The following is a 24,531-nucleotide window of genomic DNA, read 5'->3' on the forward strand; positions in this document are numbered from 1 at the left end:
ATTCGACCTGTCACATCAGGGGATCTGTCCTCTCTTTAAAGCTTTCATGTTGGGGTCAAATCTATTAGCAATTAAATGCGACATCTCTCTATACATAATGATGTTCGGCCTGTGGAGTGAGGGAAGTCATTCCCTCTCTACAATTGGCAGTATAAGAAAATGGCCTTGATCGGAATACACGGCGTTTTGGCCGAAGTGGAAGTGGATGAATGTGGATCTCCGGGGAGAGAATGTGGATCCACCGATGCATCCGGCCACCGAACTGCTTGGATGGGTTGGAAATCCAACGGCAAAAGACGGCGTATGCTCCGTCTGGTATGTTCACCGATTATTCTGGGGTCCAGTTCCATTGAACAGGATATTATCAGCGGTAACATTCTGAAGTGGCCCGACTCTTGTTCTCAAGTATTAAGTAGCATTGTAACTCCCGTAGAATCCTAGAGCAACCATTCTCCTACAAAGCAATACATCATGCAACTCCAACACAGCTACTATATCGGCGTTGATGTGGGCACGGGGAGTGCACGCGCTTGTGTCATCGATCATACTGGCGAGATAGTTGGATTGGCATCCGAGGATATTGCTCTTTGGCATTATGGACAGGTGTACTATGTGAGTTCCACCCCGTGTCCCCATGTGTCTGATGGGTGATGGTCGATCATTAACCTTGTATATTTGGTGATAGGAACAATCTACCACAGACATCTGGCGCTGCATCTGCCTAGCAGTTCATCGCGCGCTCGCCGAGAACAAAATCGACCCATCGCACGTCCGTGGTATCGGTTTTGACGCGACTTGCTCTCTTGCCGCCTTCTCCACCGATACCGATGAGCCAGTCTCCGTTACTGGCCCCGATTTTAATAATGACCGGAACGTGATCCTGTGGCTGGATCACAGAGCAGGAAGCGAAACAGATAAAATCAATGCAACTGGACACAAAGTGCTGAGCTATGTGGGAGGGAAGATGTCGATCGAGATGGAGATCCCCAAAATCCTGTGGCTGAAAAATAATATGCCGGCTGAGACATTTGCAAGGTACAAGTTCTACGACTTGGCCGATGCTCTCACTCATATTGCGACCGGTAGTGAGACGAGAAGCTTATGCAGTCTCGTCTGTAAGCAAGGATATCTGCCGAATGATCCTGAGAGTAGCGTGTCCGGCGGGTGGTCGGAGGACTTCTTCGAGACCATTGGGCTTGGTGATTTCAAGGAGAATAATTTCTCTACAATTGGGGGAAAGCATGGACTGGTGAGTTGAATCTATCAGAAGCGTGCCCGATGTTGGGTAGGCTTTTTCCAGCGGTGTCACGAGTGTCTAATGCATAGTTAAACAGAATGGCCAACATCTCCATGCAGGGGAGCTCGCCGGCTATCTATCCGAGAAAGCAGCCAAGGAGCTCGGTCTACCAATTGGCATCCCCATTGGCAGTGGCGTTATCGACGCCTATGCCGGCTGGATAGGCACGGTTGGGGCCAAGGTTGATCTCCCCAGCAACACCAGTGACAAGAGACAGGAGCTCTTTTCTAGACTCGCTGCGGTAGCAGGAACGTCCACATGTCACCTCGTTATGTCGCCGAATCCTGTTTTTGTGCCTGGAGTTTGGGGGCCGTATCGAGATGTTATACTTCCCGATTGCTGGATGGCCGAAGGAGGGCAATCTGCAACCGGTCAGCTGCTCAAACATGTCATTGAAACTCACCCGGCATATAATCAGGCGAAGGACCTGGCCGAAGTACAGAAGATCAATATTTTCGCGTTTCTAAACGAGCATTTACGAGACATGGCTGATAAAAACAACGCTCCTTGCGTCGCATACCTGGCACGGCATTTCTTCTACTACGGGGACCTTTGGGGCAACCGATCTCCCATGGCTGATCCAAAGATGACGGGTTCTATCATCGGTTTGACGAGCGATACATCAATCAACAGCCTCGCCATTATGTATTACAGCACGTTGGAATTTATCGCGTTGCAGACCCGACAAATCATTGAGAGCATGAATCGGTCTGGTCATCACATTACCTCCATTTTTATGTCGGGATCTCAATGCCAAAATGACATTCTAGTCAACTTGATTGCCTCTGCCTGTGACATGACTGTTGTGGTTCCGTTCTACGTGAATGCGGCAGTGTGTCACGGAGCTGCGATGCTGGGTGCTAAGGCTGCGACCGCGGATGCGAAAGGAAACACAGCTGATCTCGAAGAGATTATGGAGAAGATGAGCAAGCCAGGGAAATGTTTCTTCCCGACTGAGGATCAGAGAGAAAAGAGTTTACTGCAGGCAAAATACCATGTTTTTCTCGACCAATGTCAAAAACAGAGAGAATATCGGGCGTTGGTTGACCAGGCTCTGGCAAAGTGAGCCATGAGGACCATGAGTACACCAGTAGAATGAGGGACGTACTACACTAGCAGCTCAGTGGACAATGAATCAGAAGGCCACGAAGCGCATTATGGCGTTGGTAACACTGGTGTTGTGGCTTTAGTTAGGGTACGCATTGACGGCATATAACGGCGCTTTGTCCGTCGCCTGCGAGGACCCCATCAAACTCCAATGGCAGAAATTAATACCTATGAACGACCATTCTATACGATCATAGGATCTTTAAATGAGATCGGCTAATCTCTAATTGTTTACAAATATTCTATAGGCAGAAGAATTGGAACATAATGATAACGTCTATTTTTATGAGTGATCTTCCACAATATATATTAGAACTTGGCACCATTCTGTAGAAGCGAAAGTAGAGACCTGTCTACCACGAACCAACTCTTTTGTTTTATGACGAGACAATAAATTGACGAAAATTCAATCACCGATAGCCCGGAATTAATCGTGCTATATGGCAATTAGACATCCAATAACGTATGGGGTTGGAAGCCCGATACGCATGCGGCATGTAGCATGATAGCCGCTTGAATATATCACACCAGTTTAAGCCTATAAGTTATAACAAATATACTCCATGAAGTAAGATTTTTTTCTGAACCATTTGTGTTGTAAGTTCTCTGAAAAAAGTGAATAACAAAAAAGAAGAAAGAAAAAAGAACAAGCAGGGAATGTTAATGAAGATAGATACTGTTTTAGCAAACAAGAAGCAAAAAAGTCGTGCATCATCCGTGAATCGAACACGGGCCTCATCGATGGCAACGATGAATTCTACCACTAGACCAATGATGCTGCTGAGCTATTGGCTCTTGATGAAGGGTTTCTGATTAATACGCTCTATATTTCAAAACTAAAGGCCATGATAAAACTATAGGTGAGCTTCCAAGTATATCCCTCTTGTACAGTACATTTTCTAAATAGTGTTACAAGTATAGAGTGGTTGCAAAAACGGCGATACTGTACTGGGATGTAAAATACAGTCATATATACCTACAGCTGTACAGCTCGGATACCGCCGCTATTTTCAATTGCAAGGGTGCACCGGATGTCATGCCCTCATTCATTGCTTTTCTATAGAAAGGGTCAACTCGCCCATCTTAACATCCATGATGATCATCTCCCAAAAATATTTCGTAATCCTCCAAATCAAAACGAAGGAATGACTGCTACCAGCTACTACGGTCCTGACCCCAATAATCACCCTGACCAAAAAGAATTATCTAATATCTTCCGCAACCTGAAGCCCAGCACAGACTCTGCCTTTGTCCTGGGCTGCGATAGCGTCCTCCGAACTTTGACAATCGACCACAACGTACTAGACGCTATCGGCCTTCCACCCCGATTGATCAAAGCCTTTCTCGATCGGGGTCCATTTGACCCACGGATGGAAGATATGTATCGTGGAGTGGATGGAACCAAAGTATCCCAGGAGCAGTATCATGATATTCTGTAGTCCCAAGTAGAGAGAGGGAGATGATATTGCACAGTTACGCAGTTACTCAACTCATTCCTTCTCTAGCTATAGAGTAAAATCATGTCCTGTTGAAAGCATCATTATTAACTATCACTATGTACAGGCGCATTCCGAACAACAGGTTCCTTGGAGGGCATATCACGACCATCGCGCTCTCCTGCAACAGTAGGCTCCTCATCCAGTGCATACGTCCTCTTCCCGCCGCCTAGATCCGTCCTAATCAGAGCGTACCTCTTACTTAACTTCATCAGATGGGCCGCCCGTTCAGATGCGCTCCACGACGAAGTGTCTCTGAAATCGTCCAGCATCTTACTCTTGGCAATCCAGGGAAGCATTGAACCAATTGATCGGGGACTCCGGGGGAAATCAAATCTCCTCTTTCTTGTGATAAACACATACATGAGGACAAATGTGTCAAAGGCAATAATCAGGAAGACCACGATAAAAGCCGGTCGAACCGGAATAAAGGACATGAAGGTGTCGAAAATGGTAGCATCGGGGACCGACACGGACTTAGACAGGCGATTGAAATGAAAGTCACGATGCAACGTAACATCGGTCGCAAACACTGTCTGGTAGACTAGGGTTGCTGCCTCGATCAAGAGGTCGATATCGATTGTGGTTGAATTGCTCGTGTTCTTCTGCTTGTACACATGGGCTGCCAAGAGTCCGAACCAGTTTTGCAGTATTTTATGACGGTCCTTTGGAGGATAGTGGGTGGTATTAGCCTGAAGTGGATTCGCAAATGCTCTATTGTAATTAGCCAGGCTTGCAGTGACATTTGCCAGCATGGGGCCCTCCGTGATGGCGGTTCCGTTCATAGTATCATAGATCTCGACATATCCACGAAGGTCGAAGGTGGCAAGGAAGGTTTGGATCGTAGCACTGGACTCGCAGTACAGCGCGGCAATATTCTCTGGGGAAACTTCAGCAAGATCTGCCTCGTTTGATCGGGCAACCACGAGAATCCCAGGCCTTTGGCATAGGGGGTGTTTCTGGTCTGATTCGGTCGGGACGATGAAGTCGACATTAAAGGACGCTTTTGAGCTACTTAGGGCTGATTCTTGCGCACTGATTCGGCAGGTTGTATTTGGATGCCCGGATGGGGAATGCCACCAATAGGTCGGACCTGAAAGAATGTCTTCAGAATGGCTATTTGCCACAGAAAGTCGTTGGCAGGTTAGGTTGGCACCGATGCCGACTAATGGGCTGGTAGCCCATTGGTCTTCAGTCATGTTCGACTGCACAGGAAGCAAGGAGTGAGCTGTAGTAGTCCAAGGAAGTATAGATATGCCAGTGTAGATGCTACTCTGGAACAGATCGGCCTCAGCCAGGATCGAAGTGTGATTGCCGGCATTGTAGAATCGATCGTCATATTCCGATTCGACGATGTTACCGGTAGCCATCGGGGTGTATTCCAGGGCGAAGAGAGCGCTTGCAAGAATAGTCAGGATCGTGTTGAGAATACACGTCAAAGATACAAGACCAAGGAGCACATAACGACGATTGAAACATTTTAGCGCCACGGCAAATGGGCTCTGAGACCCATAGTCTAGGAGAAAGGAGGATCGAGCAGTTGCGTTTCCCTTTTGAAGTATGAACCAAGGCTCCAAAATAGTGAAGTTCTGGTAAACTGATATATACAATCCCCGTATGAGAGCAGCACTGACGGGAGGGAGCAACATCCATATACTTCTTAGGTCGCCTACTTTGATATCAGTCAAAGGTGGAAAATACCCATACAGCCAGGACTTCGAAATAATAACGAGCATGCCTCCCAGTGCGGCAAGGAATGCCGATATTTCTAGGATCAAGATAGGGATCATGAGGAAAGGGGGTGGAGGGTCGGCCCTTCGCCGAGATCTCTTTTGGCTTCGAGGAGTGGAGTCTGGAATACGTCAATATCAATCACATCGCTTCGCAGTTATCCCAGTTCAGCTGGACTTACCATCGGGGAAGGAGATAACCAGACGCTCTCCTTTAGGAGTTTCCCTCCAGCTACAGCTGCCTCTGCGTAGATAGGATCGAAGCTGCCGGGTCGACAACACTTCGAGTTCCATCTGGGACAGCTTCTCCAGGCTTGTAGCATCAATGACATCTGTAGCTATGCAACACATCGATGCGATCGAAGCAGGGTTGCCGCCTAGAAAGTTTGGTCGACGTGGGTATAGATAGAGGAGACTCGCAACAAGCAGCACTCCAAACGTCAAGATAACTGCCGATACGCGGACACTACTCTTTTGGACAATCAATGCAACCCGCTGAACGATACGGGTGCCCTTTACATGAACAGTTTGTCGAAGGTCAAAAGTACGGCTCATCAAAGGGACAAAGGACTGACTGATGGCTGCATCAACTTCAGACCATACGTCACCTTGGGATAGCATTCCGTACTGGTCGTCCATATTGTTGGTAGCGACTGCCATGCGCAGCAGTGAGCTGCTAAACTTTGCCGTATCAAAGCCAGTCTCCGACAGATTTGTAGCTGTATCCGATTGTACATCGACCAAAGCGATCGAGCCATTCGCGTACAGTGTGATCTCTGCCTCGGCCGTCATATAATCCACACTGCACCCAAATGGACTAAACCAGTCGGAGGTCTTGTTCGAACCATGTTGTGCGGCTAATACCGCATGATTCGCATGTACCGCTACCCCGACTAGGTCGAACTGTCCACAGAGCTTTGGGTTCTCATTCCATTGCAACAGCTTCCAATATTGTATTTGAGGAGTGTCTCTCTCTTCCTCTTGATCGGGCCGCGCGGTACAAGTCTCGAAAACCCCCGCAACATTTGCCAATCGAGTACCTCCTTGGTCTGACAGAAGAAGCTCAGATATGGGCAGTCTTTGCTGACCCCCTTCCATACGTGATAGATCAGCAAATACACCATCACTTTCGACGTAGGCGCACGACACATCTGCCCAATATACCGATTGATTGAGCCTCCACATGTCATCCTCGGATCCGCTATTCCAATATGTCTGAACCGGGGGCATCGCATATCTTCTGGATCCAATTACATCGCTAGTCGAATGGGCATGGTTGATAGAGAGGGCTTGGTTCGCCATATTGTGAAACGTCCAGTAGGCATGCGTGTCTAGATTGATGAACTTGGGCCACGTTTTTAGCGTTTGCGGGAAATGCATAGAGACTACCTCTGCGCTGACAAGGTTACCCAGGACTGCTGGGAGTATCAACTGCAACGAAATACTCAGGATTGACACGCACAGTGCCACCCAATGCCGGTTGCGGGCTGCCTTAAATGGGGTCGTTGTGAAATGGCCGAATACATAGTTGAGAAGTAGTGTGTCAGCGGAAGCACCTTTGGGGTTTGATAATAGGAAGTACGGCTCAAGTCGAAGAGCATCGTACTCGGTGAAGGACCACATGACACCTATTATGACACCCATCACCATGGGCACAAAGGTGTATGCCACTTGTTGTGCCGTAGCTATGTCTTCGGTTGAGCTAAAGATCGCGAGTCCGCCTCTTGCAGCACTACCCAGATAAATCCCTCCTATCGTGATCAACATTGTCAACATGAGCCCAGCCAGCGAGCCCAAGTAAATGCCGCGAAGTGTGGCAGGACGCCATCCCGGCGCTCGGTTTCTGTGTGGCATCCCGATATAATCCTTCCATTGTCGCTTGGTTTTGTTGTGTCCTTGATACATTAATTAACGAATTGCATTATGGATGCTGTCGGAGACAGCCGAATGAATCGCAGTGAAACGCCTTCGGTATAGGGAACATCGCCAGTGAAAATCCGTCATGGGTCGCAGCGGGACAGTCGCGTTTCCAGAGTAATCTGTGAAACGTTTCCAATAGTCCCTAATCGTTGTTGAATTCTCTCTCAGCCAGAAGGATAGTATTGACCAAGCTTCACCACATTCCCGGGCCGAGTAAAAGGGGCAGAGACGAAGGATAAAGCATATGACATTCAGCTTGGCAGGTGAGATTTTCCTGTGGCTTTACGAGGACCCTTGACTTGACAGGGTCTCGCCTCCATCCGGTGGAACCCAACTGCCTAAAGACCATGGCAATGAGTGGGTCTAGATAATTTCGTTGCCTCCCTTCCGTGCTCTTTCCTTGCCGTTGGTCCCCATATGAAAGTAACACAGTTGGATCTCTTGACGCTGTGAAGAGGTTCGAAACGAGCGGGTACACCGCTTATTGGCGATCATTTCGTAATTCAACCTGTTCTAGAGCCTCTTGGTTCGTTTTTGACTCATATCATCGTCAATGGTCAGGGCTCGGCGGCACTTGTGGCGGCGGTGCTGTTGGCTTCAAACTTTATTGATAAGCCTAATGAATTTAGCTTGAAACCACGCCTCTTTCAACTCGAATAAGGAACGGATCCCACTGAAAAATAACATCTTATTCCAGTGTCCCCACTGCTCATCCTAACCCCACTCTCAACTGATCAATGATTAATCGACTTGAGAATCCAAGTTTATGCCGCAGTTCAGTTAAAATTGGCCTGAGGTTGTAAAGCTTGCCTTCTAGGAGAGATTTCATTTCTTAGAGTGCTCTCACACACCAGTTTAGATGACAACTATCCGTCAGCAAGTAGGGCAACGACCTTAGTTAGTCTACACCCACCATACTCGATCAGGTAAACTGGAGCAGCACCGAGCTGAGCTTCTATAAACCCCTTGGAAATCAAATCACGTACAATTGAAGACGATTATTTTTTTTTTTTTCGGAGACAGAGAATAGACAATTAATAATGATGGCCGACTATCTACCTACCTCCCAAGTGCTATCACCAACTCGATTCTAAAATAAGATCTGCTGTATCCTTTGGGAGCTTCTGGCTTCTGGATAATGTACTACTGACCGAGCAATTTCTAGGTGACTAGATAGCCCACAATAGTCTATTCTATTCGATCAATCAAAATACAAAAGGCTATTCATTTCATCATGTAACGCATCTTTTGCCATTGTGAGATAGGTAATAGTATATCCTGATAATTTCAGCTCTTCCAAAATGCGCCAATATACAAGTTATAAACGACAAGTATGCTTCAACACTGTACAAACGCAATAAAGACTGCATGGATCTCATGTTAAAGGGAGCTCAATGCCATTCTGCTGCACGATATCAAGCCAGCCAACCCGTACAGCTTCCATCGTCGTCCTCCCGGTAATCCGCAGCCGCCATAGCTTCTCCAAAACTGAAAGCGCCACCTCTACATTCTTGAATCCACGTGACTCAATGATATCAAGCATTCGATGCCGAAGACTTTCCATATGCGATTCAGCTGTAGCTTCACCTCCCGCTAGGAAGGGCGGGAAAAGTAATGTGCATTCTGGTAAGCTTCGCGGTGGTATTTGCGAAATGCTGTCCACAACGGATGCTACCTGTATAGTGGCCTTGGACGACAGTTCGTCCCTTTGCATGGGGAAAGCTCGTCGCATCACTCGGTAAAGGTATATTAGGGCGGAACTGCGGTAGGATTCAGCGAGTTGGCGCGGGGATGGATCGGGTGATGGGGGACATGTCCTGTCTTTCAGCCGAGTTTTGAGGGAGAGCATCCTTCTTAAGAATTCGGGTCCTTGAACTGAGCCCACTGTATTGACAGACATGATACCGTCGTCATTATCAGTCAAGAGAAGCTGGCTCGTTAGATGCCTTCACTTCTTGGTTCAGTGTGGCTGTATGAAAGGGCATCTCAAGGATCTCGGATGTGAGGCCAAGATGTGAGCCAGGCATTTGTGTTTCATCTAGTAGAAGGAATTGATGTGATTTTAATAATGGTGCTCGGTCACGTGCTACTGCTATTGCAGTTCAGAGAATAATCAAGCGTGAAAATCTCATTGAGCGCTGTGCATATATGGGACAGAAGCCGGGGGCTCTCCTGAGAGAGGAAATCGGACCTCTCCCCTTTGTAGGCGACATTCGAGGTCGAGGTCTATTTTGGGCAGTCGGGTTTGTACTTGATAGGAAGGAGAAGACACCTTTCCCTCCCCAAGCCAGGTTCTGCTCCCAGATCATGAAGAAGAGCATGGATACGGGGTTAAATATTCTTGGAAACGTGGGGCACACAGGAAGATACCAGGTGGATCATATTCTGGTCTGTCTACCTTATGCGGTGACAGACAGCGAGTTAGGAGAGATTGTTTCGCTTCTCAAAATGGCTATCGCGGACACAAGTTGGCCATTTCTTGGTGAACAGAGGACAATTGTTGAGGGCAAGCCTTAGTTGAGCTGTGAGCATTGCCCAGTTAAAACTGTATATGGGTTTTACGGAGCAAGTAACGGCACATGGCCAAGTTAGCACTTAAGAAGAGCGATAACTCAGAGGTCAGAAACAAGCATAGTTAAAGTCCATTCTTACAGAAGTACGCATCGCCAGGCAAGCATATAGTAGCCAAGCAAGTGCAATTGAAATCGGCTTTCAGGCTACTGCTTCAAAATTGGCTATTGCTTGATAACTGGACCCAGACCGTAAACATGAGGTATTATCGGTCGACATGCCTCAAGAGAACTTTCGAGATGTTATTATGAATCACCTTCTGCGTAACCACGGTGCTATATATGGGTCGTTGTTGATCTTATTTCTGTAGCTCTTCCGCCATGTTCCTCGTTCATGGGATGGGGGAAGCAACAGTCGCTTTATAATGATAAAGGAGGACAAGCGCTGCTGATAGTCTTGTAAAATCTAATCAATCAATTCTCCGAGTGTAGAAACACACTCCCATAAGCTTCATTATGTCTCGCAGTTATACATCTTGTTCTGTCCTTCTAAACAAGGGAATATCTGATGGTCTTCTCTATGAGGCAGTCGTATGGGGGTTTTGATAGTTTGCGTGGTCCTCCCCTTGGCAATAAAAGAAGGTGAGCCCAAAATAACAATCCCACAGTCGGGCAAATTGTGGAGACCCAGACATAGGGCTACCTAGTTTCCCCGAATGCGTTATTATGTATCAATCAAATGACGATCTTTGAATGATCTCTATGGGCCTAGGAAAGCGAGTGATCACGAATAGTATGTATGCCTATAAAGAGGTCGAGAACCATCATTTGATTACTAGAGTCAACAGGCACATGATAAAGGATATGATAGTAGTATGTAGAGGATTATACTATCAGATATTAGAGAATAGTTGCACTCTGGCGGGATATATTTGCCGATTTTTCCGTCTTCAGGCGAAGTGGATATTGATCATGATTTCCAAGTGAGGCAAACGGAGTTAATGCCCGAAGTTCCCTGAAAAAGGAAAGTAGGGCAAACAGCGCAAACAGCGCCTCACGTGTCAGGGTTTTCGGCAGATGCCCTGTGGATGATCACCCGAATGACATTTAGTTGCATGTATCCTTATGGATGACATGCAGATGTGGTTTGATACATATACTATCAACGCCACAGTAGTCGGTCCAATCGTGCTTGATCAGATAACCCCGCGGCATCTGACCGTCAATTCCCCCGCAACAATGTGATGATGGCATGGTTCTCGTTCCGGCGGACGACGAGAAGCTTTCTTGAAGAAACAACCAGATGTGTTACTAGGTCACTCCAAGATTTGTTGAGGAGCTTACCAAGATCTATGGTCCACCATCCTCTAGGAACGGGAAGGACGAAAGCAGCTTGGCGGACCCATGATGTAGTTTGCACCCCTCCTCAGTTACTACGATGGGAAAAGTTATTTTCTTGGATCTCCAACTTCTCGGGGAAATGGGGGATCTTCGGAGAATTGCGCGCAGTGCGTCCAACGTGCTCTTTTCATTGAGGAACGGTGTATGGAGTAAACAAGACACAAAGTATAGTCTACCCCCGTGGATATGGTGGAATGGGGTGTTTCGCCGACATTATGTACCTTCTCCAGGGGTACTATCCCGCATGCGGCCCATACTTCATTTATTGCCCCGGCCAACAACCGACAGCACACGAGAGGGAGTACGAATTGAGAATACTACTTAAACGCTAAATCTTCTACCCGACAGCGGTTTTGGAACTTTGCAATCCGTTCGCTTCTCCCATTACATCGCCATGAAGCTCTCCTCAACCGCGGGTGCCCTGGTCACCAGCCAGGCAGCCTACGCTGCTTCCGCCATCGACTACAACGCAGCTCCCCCAAACCTTTCAACTTTGGCTAATGGCTCTCTGTATGACACATGGAGGCCCAGAGCTCATATTCTCCCACCAAACGGCCGAATTGGCGACCCGTGTGCTCATTACACTGATCCTGACACCGGTCTATTCCACGTTGGTTACCTACATGATGGCAATGGTATCTCGGCCGCCACGACCGATGATCTGGTCAAATTCCGGGACTTGAATCCCAATGGAAGCCAATCTATCATGCCCGGCGGCAAGAATGACCCTGTAGCGGTCTTTGATGGATTCGTAATCCCGAAGGGAATTGACGGCAAGCCTACCCTTCTCTACACCTCCGTCACATCACTCCCTATCCATTGGTCGATCCCCTACCACCCGGGGGCCGAAACCCAATCCTTGGCTGTCACCTCCAATGGCGGTCGCAATTTCACCAAACTCGATCGTCCACCAGTCATTCCCCTCCCTCCGTCGGATAGTAATGTGACCGCTTTCCGTGACCCTTTCGCTTTCCAAAGCCCCGAGTTGGACGCCGCCGCCGACAGTGCCCCAGGTACCTGGTACGCAGCCATCTCCGGTGGTGTCCACGAAGAGGGCCCTGGTCAATTCCTCTATCGCCAGGACCAGAAGGAAATGAGCCTCGAGAGCTGGGAGTATCTTGGCTTGTGGTGGCAGGAGAAGGTCAACACGACCTGGGGTAACGGTGACTGGGCTGGAGGATGGGGTTTCAACTTCGAGACTGGTAACATCTTCGGCCTGAACGAAGAAGGTTACAGCCTTGATGGTGAGATATTCCAGACCTTGGGTACTGAGGGATCTGGAACTCCTATTGTGCCCCAGGTGTCGTCCATTCATGATATGCTGTGGGCAGCCGGCAGCGTGTCCAACGACGGAAATGTTACTTTCACCCCAACCATGGCCGGTGTGTTCGACTGGGGTGCTTCTGGATATGCTGCCGCTGGTCATGTTCTGCCCGCAACCTCCCAGGTGTCCAAAAAGAGTGGCGCCCCCGATCGTTACATTTCGCTTGTCTGGCTGACTGGAGACCTGTTCGAGCAGGCTAAGGGTTTCCCCATTTCGCAACAAAACTGGGTTGGCACCCTTCTGCTTCCTCGTGAGCTGCACATCAAGACCATCTCCAACGTGGTCGACAATGAGCTTGCACGGGAAAGTGGATCCTCTTGGCGTGTGGAGCGTGGCCAGTCTGGCATTGAGCTGAAGACCCTGGGAATTGACATTGCTCGGGAGACGCGCGAAGCTCTTCTGTCTGGACCCAAGATCACGGAGCCTGAGCGCACGTCGAAGGAGGCTGGCCTCGTGCCTTTCCAGGTCTCCCCAACTACCAAATTCTATGTCTTGACCGCCCAGCTGTCTTTCCCTCGCTCTGCCCGTAACTCCGATCTCCAGGCCGGATTCCAAGTGCTGTCATCCGACCTCGAAAGTACCACTATCTACTACCAGTTCTCCAACGAATCGATCATCGTCGACCGCAGCAACACCAGTGCTGCAGCAAAGACCACTAATGGAATCGTCAGCACTAATGAGTCCGGTCGTCTCCGGTTGTTCGATCTGCAGGGCGATGCCGAGGAAATTGAAACTCTGGACCTTACCATCGTTGTGGACAACGCTGTCCTTGAGGTCCACGCCAACGGACGCTTTGCCCTGAGTACTTGGGCTCGGTATGTATTCCTTGATAGTCGGCAACATGGCATTGGCTAATGATCTTTCGCAGTTCTTGGTACGAGAACTCAACCGACATCAAGTTCTTCCACAATGGTGTGGGTGAAGTGACATTCAGCGATGTCACTGTCACTGAGGGTCTGTTTGAAGCCTGGCCGGAGCGTGTCTAATGTAAGACAATAATGCGATGGGATGCCCATAGGGATAGGTTTGCTTGTATATATCAGCTGGGTGTCATGGGAAGCAAAATCTGGAGTTGAGCTAATAATTATGTAACCTAGTTAGTTCCCTGTAATTAATCTGGTTGTGCATTTTGAGCATCTGTTTGGCACTACCACCAGCGGGCTCCAGGCTGCCGATGAGCTCGGGAAGCCGAGCCCGGCAAACCACCCTGTCGATATTCTCACCTTCCGCCGGAGGTCTGGATACCATGTGCAAATGTGCCCAAATAACATTCCAATATTTATTAAAGAAATCTTCATACCCATGACTAGCTTTGATGCCTGAAGGGAAACAGCATGAAAATAAACTTCTGATCGTCATGTTCACCTAATCATTAAGCTCAAGCCGTGCCGTCCGTCCACGAGCGTCATCTTCCACGACGGTGACTATGACGCACACATGAACTGGAACAAAATTCGCTCATACATTTAACAATTACTCCATAGCCGGACCGGCCGATCATTACGTTTATTTTGTCCCTGTTCCTGTTGCCTGAACGCCGGCGGAACTGTATATTGACCGGAACCGATCATTGAAACGCGAAGTTCCGGCGGAACCGAAGACCCTCAACCCCATGGGCAGACTTCTCCAGGTTTCGACTCCGGATTATGATTGTCATTTTGGACTAGTGTGTGGTGATAATCCACTCAAGGGATCGCAATTGTGGAGCTAGAATGACTATGTATTCTTGGGTTACACTTCCTTGGAGAGTGGAGAAGGTTATCCTGGGGTATTGCACGATTAGTATAAAACCACCCACGGACTCCCACGTGTAAGATAGGTACTCTTATGTGTCCATATCGTTCACTTGTTTCATATGATTAATGCACAGAAATGGCTAAGGGTAGATTCAGTCAGCCGTACTTTGGCTTGAAAGGAGGATGGTTGACGTTCTGGGTAACCGTTGCATGTGCAACGGATATGATGTTGTTCGGTTATGATCAGGGTGTTTTCGGTAAACCTCTCCTCTATTCTCTTTTCAATGTGACTAGTCTTTAACGAATGCGGTTTCCTTGAATTCAGGTGGCGTCATCGTAACAAAAGACTTCCTTGACGTACTACACCTTCACAACAACGCCAGCCTTGTGGGAACAGTCACGGCTATTTACGATGTTGGCTGTTTAGTCGGAGCCATAGCTGCGATGTACGTCGGAGAAAAATGGGGCCGCAAAAAGACCATCTTATTCGGAACGACAATCATGTCCATTGGCGCTGTTCTACAGACCGCAGCCTATGGTGTGCCTCAGATGATCGTCGGCCGGGTAGTCGCCGGGATTGGAAACGGTATTAACACGGCCACGGCCCCCGTGTGGCAGGGCGAGACTTCACAGATTAAATGGAGAGGAAAGCTCGTGATCATTGAAATGATCCTTAATGTTGCCGGCTATTCGCTCTCTAACTGGATGACCTTCGGGTTCTCCTTTGTGCCTGGACCGGCTTCATGGCGGTTCCCACTTGCCTTTCAATTTATCTTCATTTTTGTCCTTTATGCTACCGTCCCATGGCTTCCCGAATCGCCTCGTTGGCTGCTTAGCCACGATCAAACGGAGAATGCACAGCAGATCATCGCCGACCTGGAGGACAAAGATGTCCATGATCCTCACGTCATTGCAGCCTATACCGAGATCATCACCGCGGTACAATATGAACGCGAACACGCTATCTCCTGGAGTGATCTCCTGCGCGGCAAGACCGGAGACCAGGGTGGTACCTGCGTGATCCGTCGTCTGATACTAGGAGCCGGCGCACAAGCCATGCAACAGCTGGCTGGTATCAACGTCACATCATATTACCTGCCAACGGTGTTAATGGAATCCGTCAAACTATCCGAAACGCTATCACGACTCCTTGCTGCCTGTAATTCCGTCTCATACCTAATTGCTAGCACGCTAGCCATTCCTAAGATTGACGGCTGGGGTCGACGGAAACTCATGATCTGGTGCGCCTTAGGCCAGGGAATCTGCTATTTGATGATCACTGTTCTACTCCGATTCAGCGAGAAACCAGACTATCCACACCAGACTCAGGTGGCAGCTGCAGCAGTCGCCTTCTTCTTCTGCTACTATCTGTTCTTCGGATGCAGTTACCAGGGTATCGGATGGCTCCTCCCAGTGGAACTAAACTCCCTCAGCATGCGGACGAAGGGAGCTGCGCTTGGTACGGCGACAAACTGGGCCATGAATTTCATGGTCGTCGAGGTTACTCCAGTCGGTATCCAGAATCTGGGATGGAAGTTCTATATTATCTGGACCGTCTTCAACTTTTCTTTCATCCCTATTGTCTACTTCTTCTATCCTGAGACTGCCAACCGCGCGCTGGAAGATATCGATATCTTCTTCCGCGAGAATCATAGTATCTTCGTCAATGGGAACCCGGAGGCCATCAGCGTCGCACGACCGGCACGGTATATTGAGATGGAGCAAGCTCTCACAGACCAAAGTACCTCTATCTCGAAGGCAAAGCAGATGCTAAGCCATGATGAGGGACAGATCGAGTATCATGAAACTGTTTAAGTGGTTTTCTCATAGTGTATATTTGTGTTGTATCTTACCCCATGTACTTGTGATTTTAGCCTAGCCAGAGAGAATTAGGCAACGAATTTATGGAGCTCACGATTTCTTCAAGTTATTTCCTTCAAATGCGTCTCAGCTTCACTGTTATGATGAAAAGTATTTCCTAGCGGATGGTCTTCATAGACCCCCTCCCACTCACCATAGTTGTAAAGTCCCTAAAATAAATGTGTCCCTATTCTGTACTCCTCCAACCACCCGGGGGAGGGGGAGACTGGGGTAATAATGTGTAAGAAATACATTAGGTACATAAGACGAGTTCCTGTATGACTCAAGGTTTGCAATGGTGGACAAGGGACCTTGAGATGTGTCTATCTAAGTACAGACTGGCCCACCTTATCCTAGTTTTCCAATGGCAGGCATTTTATAATATATGCTAAGATAGAATGGATATCAGAGTCAACTATTCACTATCCCACGCCGCTGTTTTCCACGCTTGCTCATTGCCGGGCCAGTCAAAGCTTCCTAGCTTCAATACTACTTAATCCAAACCGATGGACATATCCCGTACCATTCCTTCACCTTCTCAAACCCCAAGACCATCCTATAAACTAAAGCCCATGGAAGTATTTCCAAAATGTGTACGTGTGAGCACCACATAGTAAATGATTCGTAACTAGTGTAACACCAATACTTATACATTCGTCGCACTGTAGGGGTAATATTTCGGCCTGAGATTTATATTGTATGCCGCGATAAGCGTAGAATATCGAGATAATGCACGAGCTCGGTACTGACCACTTCCTGCAATAGAATGTGCGTATGTTGCTTCCAGTACTAGATATGAGGAAACCTTTCCATGTCGTATCTCCAATTGCGCCTACATTTGTAAAGCTCTGCCTCTCCTGTACTCCCGCTCCTCCACTGAGAGACGAGCGAAGTCACCTATAATACAGCATTCTTTATTAATCTAGGGAACGCAGCAACACGCCAAAGCATGAACGTGTCAAAACATACCCATACTGGCAAATAGAGGCTTATTTACCTCCCTGGAATACTACCGACATGATCTACCGCCGGAGGATAGAGCCCCTAAATCCTTCGCTTATAGAATAGTCTATAAAGCTACTGCGGTTATTCAACTCTATCAAGATAGCTTTTGATAGATTGAACTGATAGTGTAATTTTGAAAACTGTCCCAATAGAACTACTACAACTGTCGGCCTATTACAACCAAAGATGAAATTGTCAAGGGTAGTGAAAGGAGATGTGCAAGATAGCTCAAACCAAGCTATCTCTAGAAGATTAGAAGAGAAAAGATATAAAAAGAAAAGAAAAAGAAAAAGAACAAAAAAAAAGAAAGAAAGAAAGAAAAATGAAATCCAAAAATAAAAAAAATAAGACGATTCACCATTAACCCTAAATACGAGAAAAGATCGTTCCAAACCCACCATCTCGTAATAGACCCATCGGTGCAGCGTCTCGGCCGTGGAGGTTGGAAAAAGTGTGGGGAAAAGAACCCAAAAATCGGGACAAAAATCGCTCAAACTCCAAACAATCATCCGACTCTTACATGAAATTAAACCCACCATGGCCTCGGATCACCCCTCGGTTGAGGATCTAATTGATCGCCGGACAAGACAAGTATCAACAGACAGCCCACGGTCAACAAGAAGCAGAAGACATCTACGATCGTCGTTACCGACTCGGGTGAGCAGTGCCTGTGAACGATGCCGTCTACATAAATCTCGGGTAAGCCGATTTTCCTTCCTTTTCCTCGGCATTGAAGAGTCCTGCTAAAGACGACTGGGGGGATTATTAATATGATTACAGTGTGACCCTTTCCGACCGTGCACGCTTTGTGTAAGAGCCAATGTGGATTGCCAGGCTTTGCCGGCGCAGCAGAAGAATGCTGCTCGAAAGTAAGTTCGTGGAATTCCTTCTCGGCTTCAGGGTGGCTGATGTGAATGCAACGTTGCGGGTGCAGCCGAGTGGCATCCCGACGTACGTTGAGGAATCCTCGGCGTCAGTCGAAGCCCCCACGCCTGGACCAGGCCGAACAGCCGCCGGATCGTGAGGACAGTCCTCGCCATGAGGTGGAAGTGCCGGACGCTAATGCGCCTAGTGTTGACTTCCTTCCGGCGGATGAACACAGCGCCCGCTCAGCCATCGACTGCGGCGAGGCCGAGTCGGCCATGGGCCTGGCGCGGAAGATCTGTGAACTTGGGAGTCAACACATCGACGAGCGAACGACGTTTGCTATTCCAGGGTACCGAGCAAGTACCAGTGCGCCTGTCGCGCAGTCCGCCGTGGCTGGCCAACGGCTCCCCATATCCTCGATCTTGGACCAGCCGTTACCCGTTGGGGAGTTGATGTATGAACTGTTGGAGGAGTATTTCGATGCGATCCATTGGTTCTCACTGGTAGTCTATGAACCCAAATTCCGCCGACGACTGCGCTCGATCGAAGATGGCTCGGCCTACCCATCACAGAAGCCGTTTCTCTTGCTGCTGGCGGTCATGCTCGGAATGGCCGCTTGGTACCGATCACAACGGAATCGCGACGCCGAGGACACCAGGGATCATTGGCGGCAATGGAGTGCCGATCTCATAAAGATCGTTGAGGCGAACCTGGTCGAATTGATGGACCAGCCTTCCGTGACAGCCGTACAGACCTGCATCCTCCTCGGATCCCACCATGTCTACCATGGCCGACCAAACCTCTCCTTCGCGCTATTAGGCGCAACAATCAAAATGTCTCAAGCGCTGGGCATGCACCGGGAACCCGTCCAGGGCGAATTCGGAGACATTGAAGAAAGAAAGCGAGTATGGTGGACGATCTACACATGGGACCGGTTTGCATCCATCACCTACGGTCGGCCTTTGGGCATCAACGACAAGGATTGTAATCTCAGCATGCCCGCTGACACGTTAGAGAACCCATGCTTTACCACCCCGGGATCAGGCGACCATAACATGATATGCTATTCCGCGTACCAGCGCGAGTTAAACCGCCTCTACCTGATCGCCTCACCGGCGCTAGAGGCGGTATTCGGTTCACGTACCTTTCGTACATCCCAACAGCTAGCCGGAAATACATATGCTTCTCTGGTCAAGCATGCCACTCAAGAGCTGCAACGATGGCGAGTCTGTCTTCCGGCTCATTTAGCATTAGACCTCGAGCGAGACTACCATCCAGACGGAGAACCCGGGTCCAGGGCACACGCGTTACAGTCATTATCATTGCAACTCACATACGACAACGTCCTCATCGTCCTCCATCGACCGCTACTCGCACGACAAGTCGACCATCTCACCTCGACCACACGACCACCGCACGGCAGCAGCGACGGCGGTTCACCCGCATCCCATCCAGCCGCTGCATCCTCTGGCCACTCCACCCCAGGCCTATCTTTCGAGGCCCCTTTCCCCACCGCACAAGCAGCAGCCAGCTCAGATCTATGGATGAACGCAGCCGTGCGAACAGCCCGCGTGACAGAAATGCCTGTCCTGGCCCAGCTAGCAACGGACAGCCACCTCGTCGCCTTCCTCGCAATCAACCTCTTCAACGCTGCCATCGTGCTGGTCGTGATGGCCCTCTCCGAACCCCTGTCCGATACCGCGCAGGTCGTCAAACGGACCATCACACGCATCCTCCGTCTCCAGGACCTCATCGGGACCCGATCAGCATTGTCCAAACAGAGTACCAGCGTTCTAAAGAACGTGGTTACAATGCTCCTCCGTCGCGAGTCGGAGGTCATATTCGGGCCCATCACCGCATACCCCCAGAGACTGGGACATCATGTCACGCAGGATCCGACCAGCCTTGGCCGCATGTCAGTCGAGGATACGTTGCGACTACCCTTAGACGGAACAATAGGGCTGTCCGATCCAATAGTGGGCAATCATATCCGGCCTGATCCTGGCCGGGCGGTTCGGTTGAATGAGAGTTTGACGACTGTTCACCATGGTAATTAATTATCTTCTTTCGACAAAACTTAGATAGTCCGATGCTAATGTGATCTCCTGATTAGTTCTACCACCCGGGAATGACCGCTCCGTCAATATTCTCTCCGGCGAAAGTCACCAGACTCATCAGGCGCCCAATGAAAATACCGAGTCCCAATTCCCCTTACAGGTCCCGATGGACTATGGTTGGGATGGTGCTGGCGCTGTCCCAATGGGGGTGGAAGACCCTTATCTAGGGAATGGTGAAAGTGGGATGTATTGGTTATGGGATATGACATGGGATGGAATGGGCGGTTAAGACATGAGGAATTCTTTTCATTGTATTATTCTTTTTTTTTATTATACAGCTCTATAGATCTATATCCACTGTATACCATCCAAACCAACGGATAGATACTATACTGAAGCTTGCTTTGCAGCCTCGACATCAATGTCCGGTCCGTAAATCACACTCTTGATACCCCCCTTACCAGCGACATGCTTGAACGCCTCCTCGACCTGCGAGAAAGAGAATTCATGAGTGACCAACCCATCGACCTGTACCCGCCGCGAGTTCAGTAATCCAATGGCCAGCTTGAAATCCCCCGGACCGTACCGGAAGCTACCCTTGAACACAGCCTCTTTGTCGCAGATTTGCCCAACGGGTAATGACAGGTTGGGTCTACCAAGTCCGACTTGCACGAAGGTTCCACCATGCGCCAGCGCATGAATACCACAGTTGATACAGGGCTCGGCACCCGAAGCATCGAGGACAACATTAGCACCATCGATTAGTCCCGCTGTAGCTGCGAGGGCATCGGCGTTTAACTCAGGGGACTTCTCCGCGCTCATCTGGTAGGTATGTGTAGCCCCGTACTTCCTTGCCGACTCGAGTCGAGCAGCAACGATATCCACGACCACCACCGTCGACGCACCGAACGCGCTCGCCACAGCGCAACAAAGCAGTCCGACCGGTCCCGCGCCGAAAACAATAACCGACTTATCTTGCAGATCGCCCGCCAGTCGACATCCGTGTACTGCGACCCCGAGCGGTTCGACCAGTGCGCCATCACGTAGCGAGATGTGTGCCGGCAACTTGTAGCAGCATTCAACCGGCACGCTGTAGTATGTGCACAGCGTTCCATCATATGGGGGAGTTGCGGCAAAACGCATGCCCTTGCACAGGTTGTACCGACCACTGCGACATGGGTTGCAGGTATTGCAGGCGACTCCGGGCTCAATCGCGACGCGGTCGCCAACTTCAATGCCGGATGCTTCGACGCCACAGGCTACGACTATGCCTGAAGACTCATGGCCGAGAATTATGGGGTTTTCAACCACATAACGACCGATGCGACCGTGTTGCCAGTAGTGGACCTGTTCCATTGTTAGTTATTATGATATCTTGAGGATGACTGGGTGTGTCGGCTGGTTACATCGGAGCCACAGAGACCGGTTGCGACAACTCGCACAATCACATGTCGATCAGACTCTAATGAAGGCCTCTCTCTATCTTCATAGTAGAATGAGCCGCCAGGGCGAAGTACAGAAGCTTTATTGACTATCTGTGAGATTGGTCAGTGGATGCAAGAAGATCAAGATTGATCGACATACGGGATGTGTATCTGTGGCCATTTTGCTCCTTAAGCTCCAAGTACTGTATGCGAGAATGAATCTGGAAGAATGGAAAGTCAAGAATTGAATTGCATGATTTTCAATCGCTGAAGGGCCTGATTGAAATAAGTAGTGTCGTATGTGTACGTTGGCCTGATCACGGTTCCGGCGGAACATCCACCTGGGCCTTCGATCACTTCGGTTCCGGTCTCATAACTCTAGGGTCCAGCTTGGTTGGTACCTGCGGGGTTGTGGGGGATATGGGGAACCTAGTCTGAACTTTTCTCTCTAGGCTTTGGTTCCTGCCGCGGATCCTTTACTTTGTACTTAAGTTGGCGTATGTATGCCTACTTGTCTCTCACTGCGCACAGAAAGGAGCCATCGCACTCGCCAGATTCATTCAATCTCGCGTATGTTCTCAAAGAGGCGACGAGAGGAACACCAAATCATGATGCCGAGTGATTCCATTCTATTATACGTTTTTTAATCGTACAGCTTTTTATACAAGGACAATCCATTTAGGCCTTGGTGTAGCGCAGGTAGGGCTTCAGCTCCCGGACCTCGCCGAACTTCTTCTTCGCATCTTCAGTCGACACGGAAGGGGGCACAATCACGTCCTCTCCGACCGTCCAGTCGATGGGAGTCGCAATGCCCTTCTTATCCGCGGTCTGCAAAGCGTCAATGACACGCAGCACCTCGGCGGAGTTTCTGCCAGTCGAGGCCGGGTAGAGCATGGTCAGACGGATCTTCTTGGCGGGGTCGATGATGAAAACGGCACGGATGGTGAAGGGAATGCCCTTCTCGGCAATGTTGTCAAGGTCCCGCTGGTCGATCATGTCATAGAGGAAAGCGACTTTACGGTCGGGATCGGCGATGATGGGGAATTGGACGTTGGTTTTGCCGATCTCGTTGATGTCTTTCACCCATTCGCCGTGGGAGTCAAGTTTGTCGGCACTCTGTAGGCAAAAAGGTCGCCGTGGTCAGTCTGGTACCGTTTTAGCATCGCATGGGATTCACGCCCTAGCTCACCAGTCCGATCATCTTGACGCCGCGCTGGTCAAATTCACCCTTCAATCTGGCAAAGGCGCCAAGCTCAGTAGTGCAGACGGGGGTGAAGTCGGCGGGGTGAGAGAAGAGGATCGCCCAGCTGTCGCCGATGAACTCGTGGAAATCGATCTCGCCATGGGTGGTCTGGGCCGTGAAGTTCGGAGCTATGCCAATGGTCAACTATGAACCTCCATAGAATCAAGCCATCCATACCAGTGGATCCCAGACGCAGTCGGGGCTGCTCTTGGGGAATGTTGGAGACGAAGCGGCGAGCGATGGGCTGCGCCAGAGGCTGAGCGCGGGGAAGCTTGGAGGCGAGGGAGACCCTGGGGAGGGCAGCAGCCCGGGGAAGGGCAGTGAATGCTCGGAAGCCAGCACGAGGAAGGATAGATGCCATTGTGAACTGTGAAATTTAGAGTTGAGAGGGTCAATTGAGGTTGAAGTTGGAAAGAATGGCACAAGAATTCATGAATGAGTTGGACATTCCATGGTCTTGGAGCTAAGCTGCTTAACTTGCCGATTGCGTGATTGCGTCAAGCGGCAGATCTCCACACTATTCCCTTTTCGGTCGGACTTGGCACGTGGTGGTGTTACGGCCTCAGGCATGATTTATATTCACCCGGTGCTAGAAAGATGGCCATTGTTTATTCTAACTTATGGATACAGACTACTATATGTCAACATTTCGAAGTAATTAGTCTTCGGCTCAAGATATCTCTATTTTGTTGAAGAGCAACAGCATATACAGGAAAACCTTCGTATTCATTCCTTCCTGGGTGTAAAGAGGAAATATATACATTCACCAGCCCTAAAAAATAATACGTCTCCACCCTCCGTCGACCCTGGAACATGGGCCAAACTATGTCCTTTGAGCAGATGCTGGGTAAGTATCTCAGCGAAATCGCCGAGTCGGGCATTGGCGGCCCGCCGCAGTATAATGAACCGTACGTTATCTCTCTTTCCCCAGAAATGCTGACTCGCGTTTCCCAGCTCCTCACGCAATATGATATAGCTTGGATATGGACCTTCCCATCCTCGAGCTCTTAGAGTCAACCACACAAGCCAACAAGTTCCTCTACCCGGGTTATGGATCTCGGGATCTGTGGGTCCGCATCGTCGAGCAGAGTGCGCCCGGATATCTGGAACTGGAGGCCCAAGGGAGGGAGGTGGAATTTGAGTTGGATGATCTCCTAGTGGTCAATCCTTGATGCTCGTTGGTTCTGGAGCGCACACAAGTTCGCTCCGTGGCTGGTGCGCTCTTTCACGGTTTTGACTGTCATGTAAAACCCTAATCTTATGCTCCGAGAGATCTGAGCCAGCAGAATTATGCAATATATCACTACCCTCAAGGCAAAAGGAAGATCATTTCCAAGGCTTTTCTTCCCCTTGATTTCCATTGTTTAATCCACAATTTCTAGGCGTCAACACGCTTTTTGCGATTACAGAGGCGTATAAACGACAACTGTGCATACGCAAATATCAAATCAATATCACTCGCTCAATCGCCAAGGCTCATCATACTTTATCTTTTTTTATTTATTATTATTTTTTTTTCTATCTTTTTATCTATTCTCTCTCATCCTCATTCTC

At 49.2% G+C, this 24,531-nt stretch overlaps 9 protein-coding genes and 1 non-coding gene across 10 annotated transcripts; 5 read left to right on the forward strand and 5 right to left on the reverse strand.

The window, feature by feature from the left end:
• Positions 1–471: 471 nt before the first annotated feature.
• On the forward strand, positions 472–2,423 carry BDV38DRAFT_291444 (FGGY-family carbohydrate kinase; the record flags this gene model as incomplete). Its single annotated transcript, XM_032061741.1, has 3 exons — positions 472–612; positions 686–1,249; positions 1,335–2,423. The coding sequence occupies 3 exons, from the start codon at positions 472–474 to the stop codon at positions 2,361–2,363; spliced, it is 1,734 nt and encodes a 577-aa protein (XP_031915443.1). The 3' UTR covers positions 2,364–2,423.
• A 688-nt stretch (positions 2,424–3,111) lies between these two features.
• On the reverse strand, positions 3,112–3,182 carry BDV38DRAFT_t96. The gene has a single exon. It is a non-coding gene; the product is annotated as a tRNA-Gly (tRNA).
• A 713-nt stretch (positions 3,183–3,895) lies between these two features.
• Positions 3,896–7,711, reverse strand: BDV38DRAFT_51284 (DUF3433 domain-containing protein). The gene is made up of 2 exons (XM_032063458.1): positions 5,813–7,711; positions 3,896–5,752 (listed from the first exon to the last, which is right to left on the reverse strand). The coding sequence occupies exons 1-2, from the start codon at positions 7,533–7,535 to the stop codon at positions 3,948–3,950; spliced, it is 3,528 nt and encodes a 1,175-aa protein (XP_031915444.1). The 5' UTR covers positions 7,536–7,711; the 3' UTR covers positions 3,896–3,947.
• An 856-nt stretch (positions 7,712–8,567) lies between these two features.
• BDV38DRAFT_51323 (transcription factor domain-containing protein) lies at positions 8,568–9,574 on the reverse strand. The gene has a single exon (XM_032063460.1). The coding sequence runs from the start codon at positions 9,448–9,450 to the stop codon at positions 8,926–8,928; it is 525 nt and encodes a 174-aa protein (XP_031915445.1). The 5' UTR covers positions 9,451–9,574; the 3' UTR covers positions 8,568–8,925.
• A 2,151-nt stretch (positions 9,575–11,725) lies between these two features.
• On the forward strand, positions 11,726–13,751 carry BDV38DRAFT_51307 (glycoside hydrolase family 32 protein). The gene has a single exon (XM_032063459.1). It carries the CDS (start codon positions 11,856–11,858, stop codon positions 13,638–13,640), a length of 1,785 nt encoding a protein of 594 aa, XP_031915446.1. The 5' UTR covers positions 11,726–11,855; the 3' UTR covers positions 13,641–13,751.
• A 532-nt stretch (positions 13,752–14,283) lies between these two features.
• On the forward strand, positions 14,284–16,385 carry BDV38DRAFT_242572 (general substrate transporter). The gene is made up of 2 exons (XM_032054110.1): positions 14,284–14,778; positions 14,847–16,385. Exons 1-2 carry the CDS (start codon positions 14,658–14,660, stop codon positions 16,334–16,336), a joined length of 1,611 nt encoding a protein of 536 aa, XP_031915447.1. The 5' UTR covers positions 14,284–14,657; the 3' UTR covers positions 16,337–16,385.
• Positions 16,386–17,726: 1,341 nt separating this feature from the next.
• On the forward strand, positions 17,727–20,636 carry BDV38DRAFT_242577 (fungal specific transcription factor domain-containing protein). Its single transcript, XM_032054111.1, has one exon. It carries the CDS (start codon positions 18,301–18,303, stop codon positions 20,308–20,310), a length of 2,010 nt encoding a protein of 669 aa, XP_031915448.1. The 5' UTR covers positions 17,727–18,300; the 3' UTR covers positions 20,311–20,636.
• Positions 20,637–22,371, reverse strand: BDV38DRAFT_242580 (NAD(P)-dependent alcohol dehydrogenase). The gene is made up of 3 exons (XM_032054112.1): positions 21,895–22,371; positions 21,717–21,845; positions 20,637–21,657 (listed from the first exon to the last, which is right to left on the reverse strand). The coding sequence occupies exons 1-3, from the start codon at positions 22,069–22,071 to the stop codon at positions 20,698–20,700; spliced, it is 1,266 nt and encodes a 421-aa protein (XP_031915449.1). The 5' UTR covers positions 22,072–22,371; the 3' UTR covers positions 20,637–20,697.
• BDV38DRAFT_242581 (peroxiredoxin) lies at positions 22,372–23,395 on the reverse strand. The gene is made up of 3 exons (XM_032054113.1): positions 23,155–23,395; positions 22,924–23,105; positions 22,372–22,850 (listed from the first exon to the last, which is right to left on the reverse strand). Exons 1-3 carry the CDS (start codon positions 23,336–23,338, stop codon positions 22,413–22,415), a joined length of 804 nt encoding a protein of 267 aa, XP_031915450.1. The 5' UTR covers positions 23,339–23,395; the 3' UTR covers positions 22,372–22,412.
• Positions 23,396–23,802: 407 nt separating this feature from the next.
• On the forward strand, positions 23,803–24,149 carry BDV38DRAFT_281156 (uncharacterized protein; the record flags this gene model as incomplete). The annotated part of the gene is made up of 2 exons (XM_032059476.1): positions 23,803–23,885; positions 23,954–24,149. 2 exons carry the CDS (start codon positions 23,803–23,805, stop codon positions 24,147–24,149), a joined length of 279 nt encoding a protein of 92 aa, XP_031915451.1.
• Positions 24,150–24,531: the final 382 nt, after the last annotated feature.

The sequence above is a fragment of the Aspergillus pseudotamarii genome, assembly GCF_009193445.1.
Source record: "Aspergillus pseudotamarii strain CBS 117625 unplaced genomic scaffold BDV38scaffold_16, whole genome shotgun sequence".
Taxonomy (NCBI): domain Eukaryota; kingdom Fungi; phylum Ascomycota; class Eurotiomycetes; order Eurotiales; family Aspergillaceae; genus Aspergillus; species Aspergillus pseudotamarii.

Bases quoted from the DNA above. Each gene is read 5' to 3' on its own strand.
- BDV38DRAFT_51284 (XM_032063458.1), bottom strand. From the start codon at position 7,535: ATGTATCAAGGACACAACAAAACCAAGCGACAATGGAAGGATTATATC. The intron at 5,753-5,812 runs GTAAGTCCAGCT...GACGTATTCCAG, and splicing joins GGTTATCTCCTTCCCCGATG to ACTCCACTCCTCGAAGCCAA.
- BDV38DRAFT_51323 (XM_032063460.1), bottom strand. From the start codon at position 9,450: ATGTCTGTCAATACAGTGGGCTCAGTTCAAGGACCCGAATTCTTAAGA.
- BDV38DRAFT_51307 (XM_032063459.1), top strand. From the start codon at position 11,856: ATGAAGCTCTCCTCAACCGCGGGTGCCCTGGTCACCAGCCAGGCAGCC.
- BDV38DRAFT_242572 (XM_032054110.1), top strand. From the start codon at position 14,658: ATGGCTAAGGGTAGATTCAGTCAGCCGTACTTTGGCTTGAAAGGAGGA. The intron at 14,779-14,846 runs GTAAACCTCTCC...CCTTGAATTCAG, and splicing joins TTATGATCAGGGTGTTTTCG to GTGGCGTCATCGTAACAAAA.
- BDV38DRAFT_242577 (XM_032054111.1), top strand. From the start codon at position 18,301: ATGCAACGTTGCGGGTGCAGCCGAGTGGCATCCCGACGTACGTTGAGG.
- BDV38DRAFT_242580 (XM_032054112.1), bottom strand. From the start codon at position 22,071: ATGTTCCGCCGGAACCGTGATCAGGCCAACGTACACATACGACACTAC. The intron at 21,846-21,894 runs GTATGTCGATCA...CCAATCTCACAG, and splicing joins TGGCCACAGATACACATCCC to ATAGTCAATAAAGCTTCTGT. The intron at 21,658-21,716 runs GTAACCAGCCGA...ACAATGGAACAG, and splicing joins CCGGTCTCTGTGGCTCCGAT to GTCCACTACTGGCAACACGG.
- BDV38DRAFT_242581 (XM_032054113.1), bottom strand. From the start codon at position 23,338: ATGGCATCTATCCTTCCTCGTGCTGGCTTCCGAGCATTCACTGCCCTT. The intron at 23,106-23,154 runs GTATGGATGGCT...CCATTGGCATAG, and splicing joins ACTGCGTCTGGGATCCACTG to CTCCGAACTTCACGGCCCAG. The intron at 22,851-22,923 runs GTGAGCTAGGGC...TTTTGCCTACAG, and splicing joins GCGTCAAGATGATCGGACTG to AGTGCCGACAAACTTGACTC.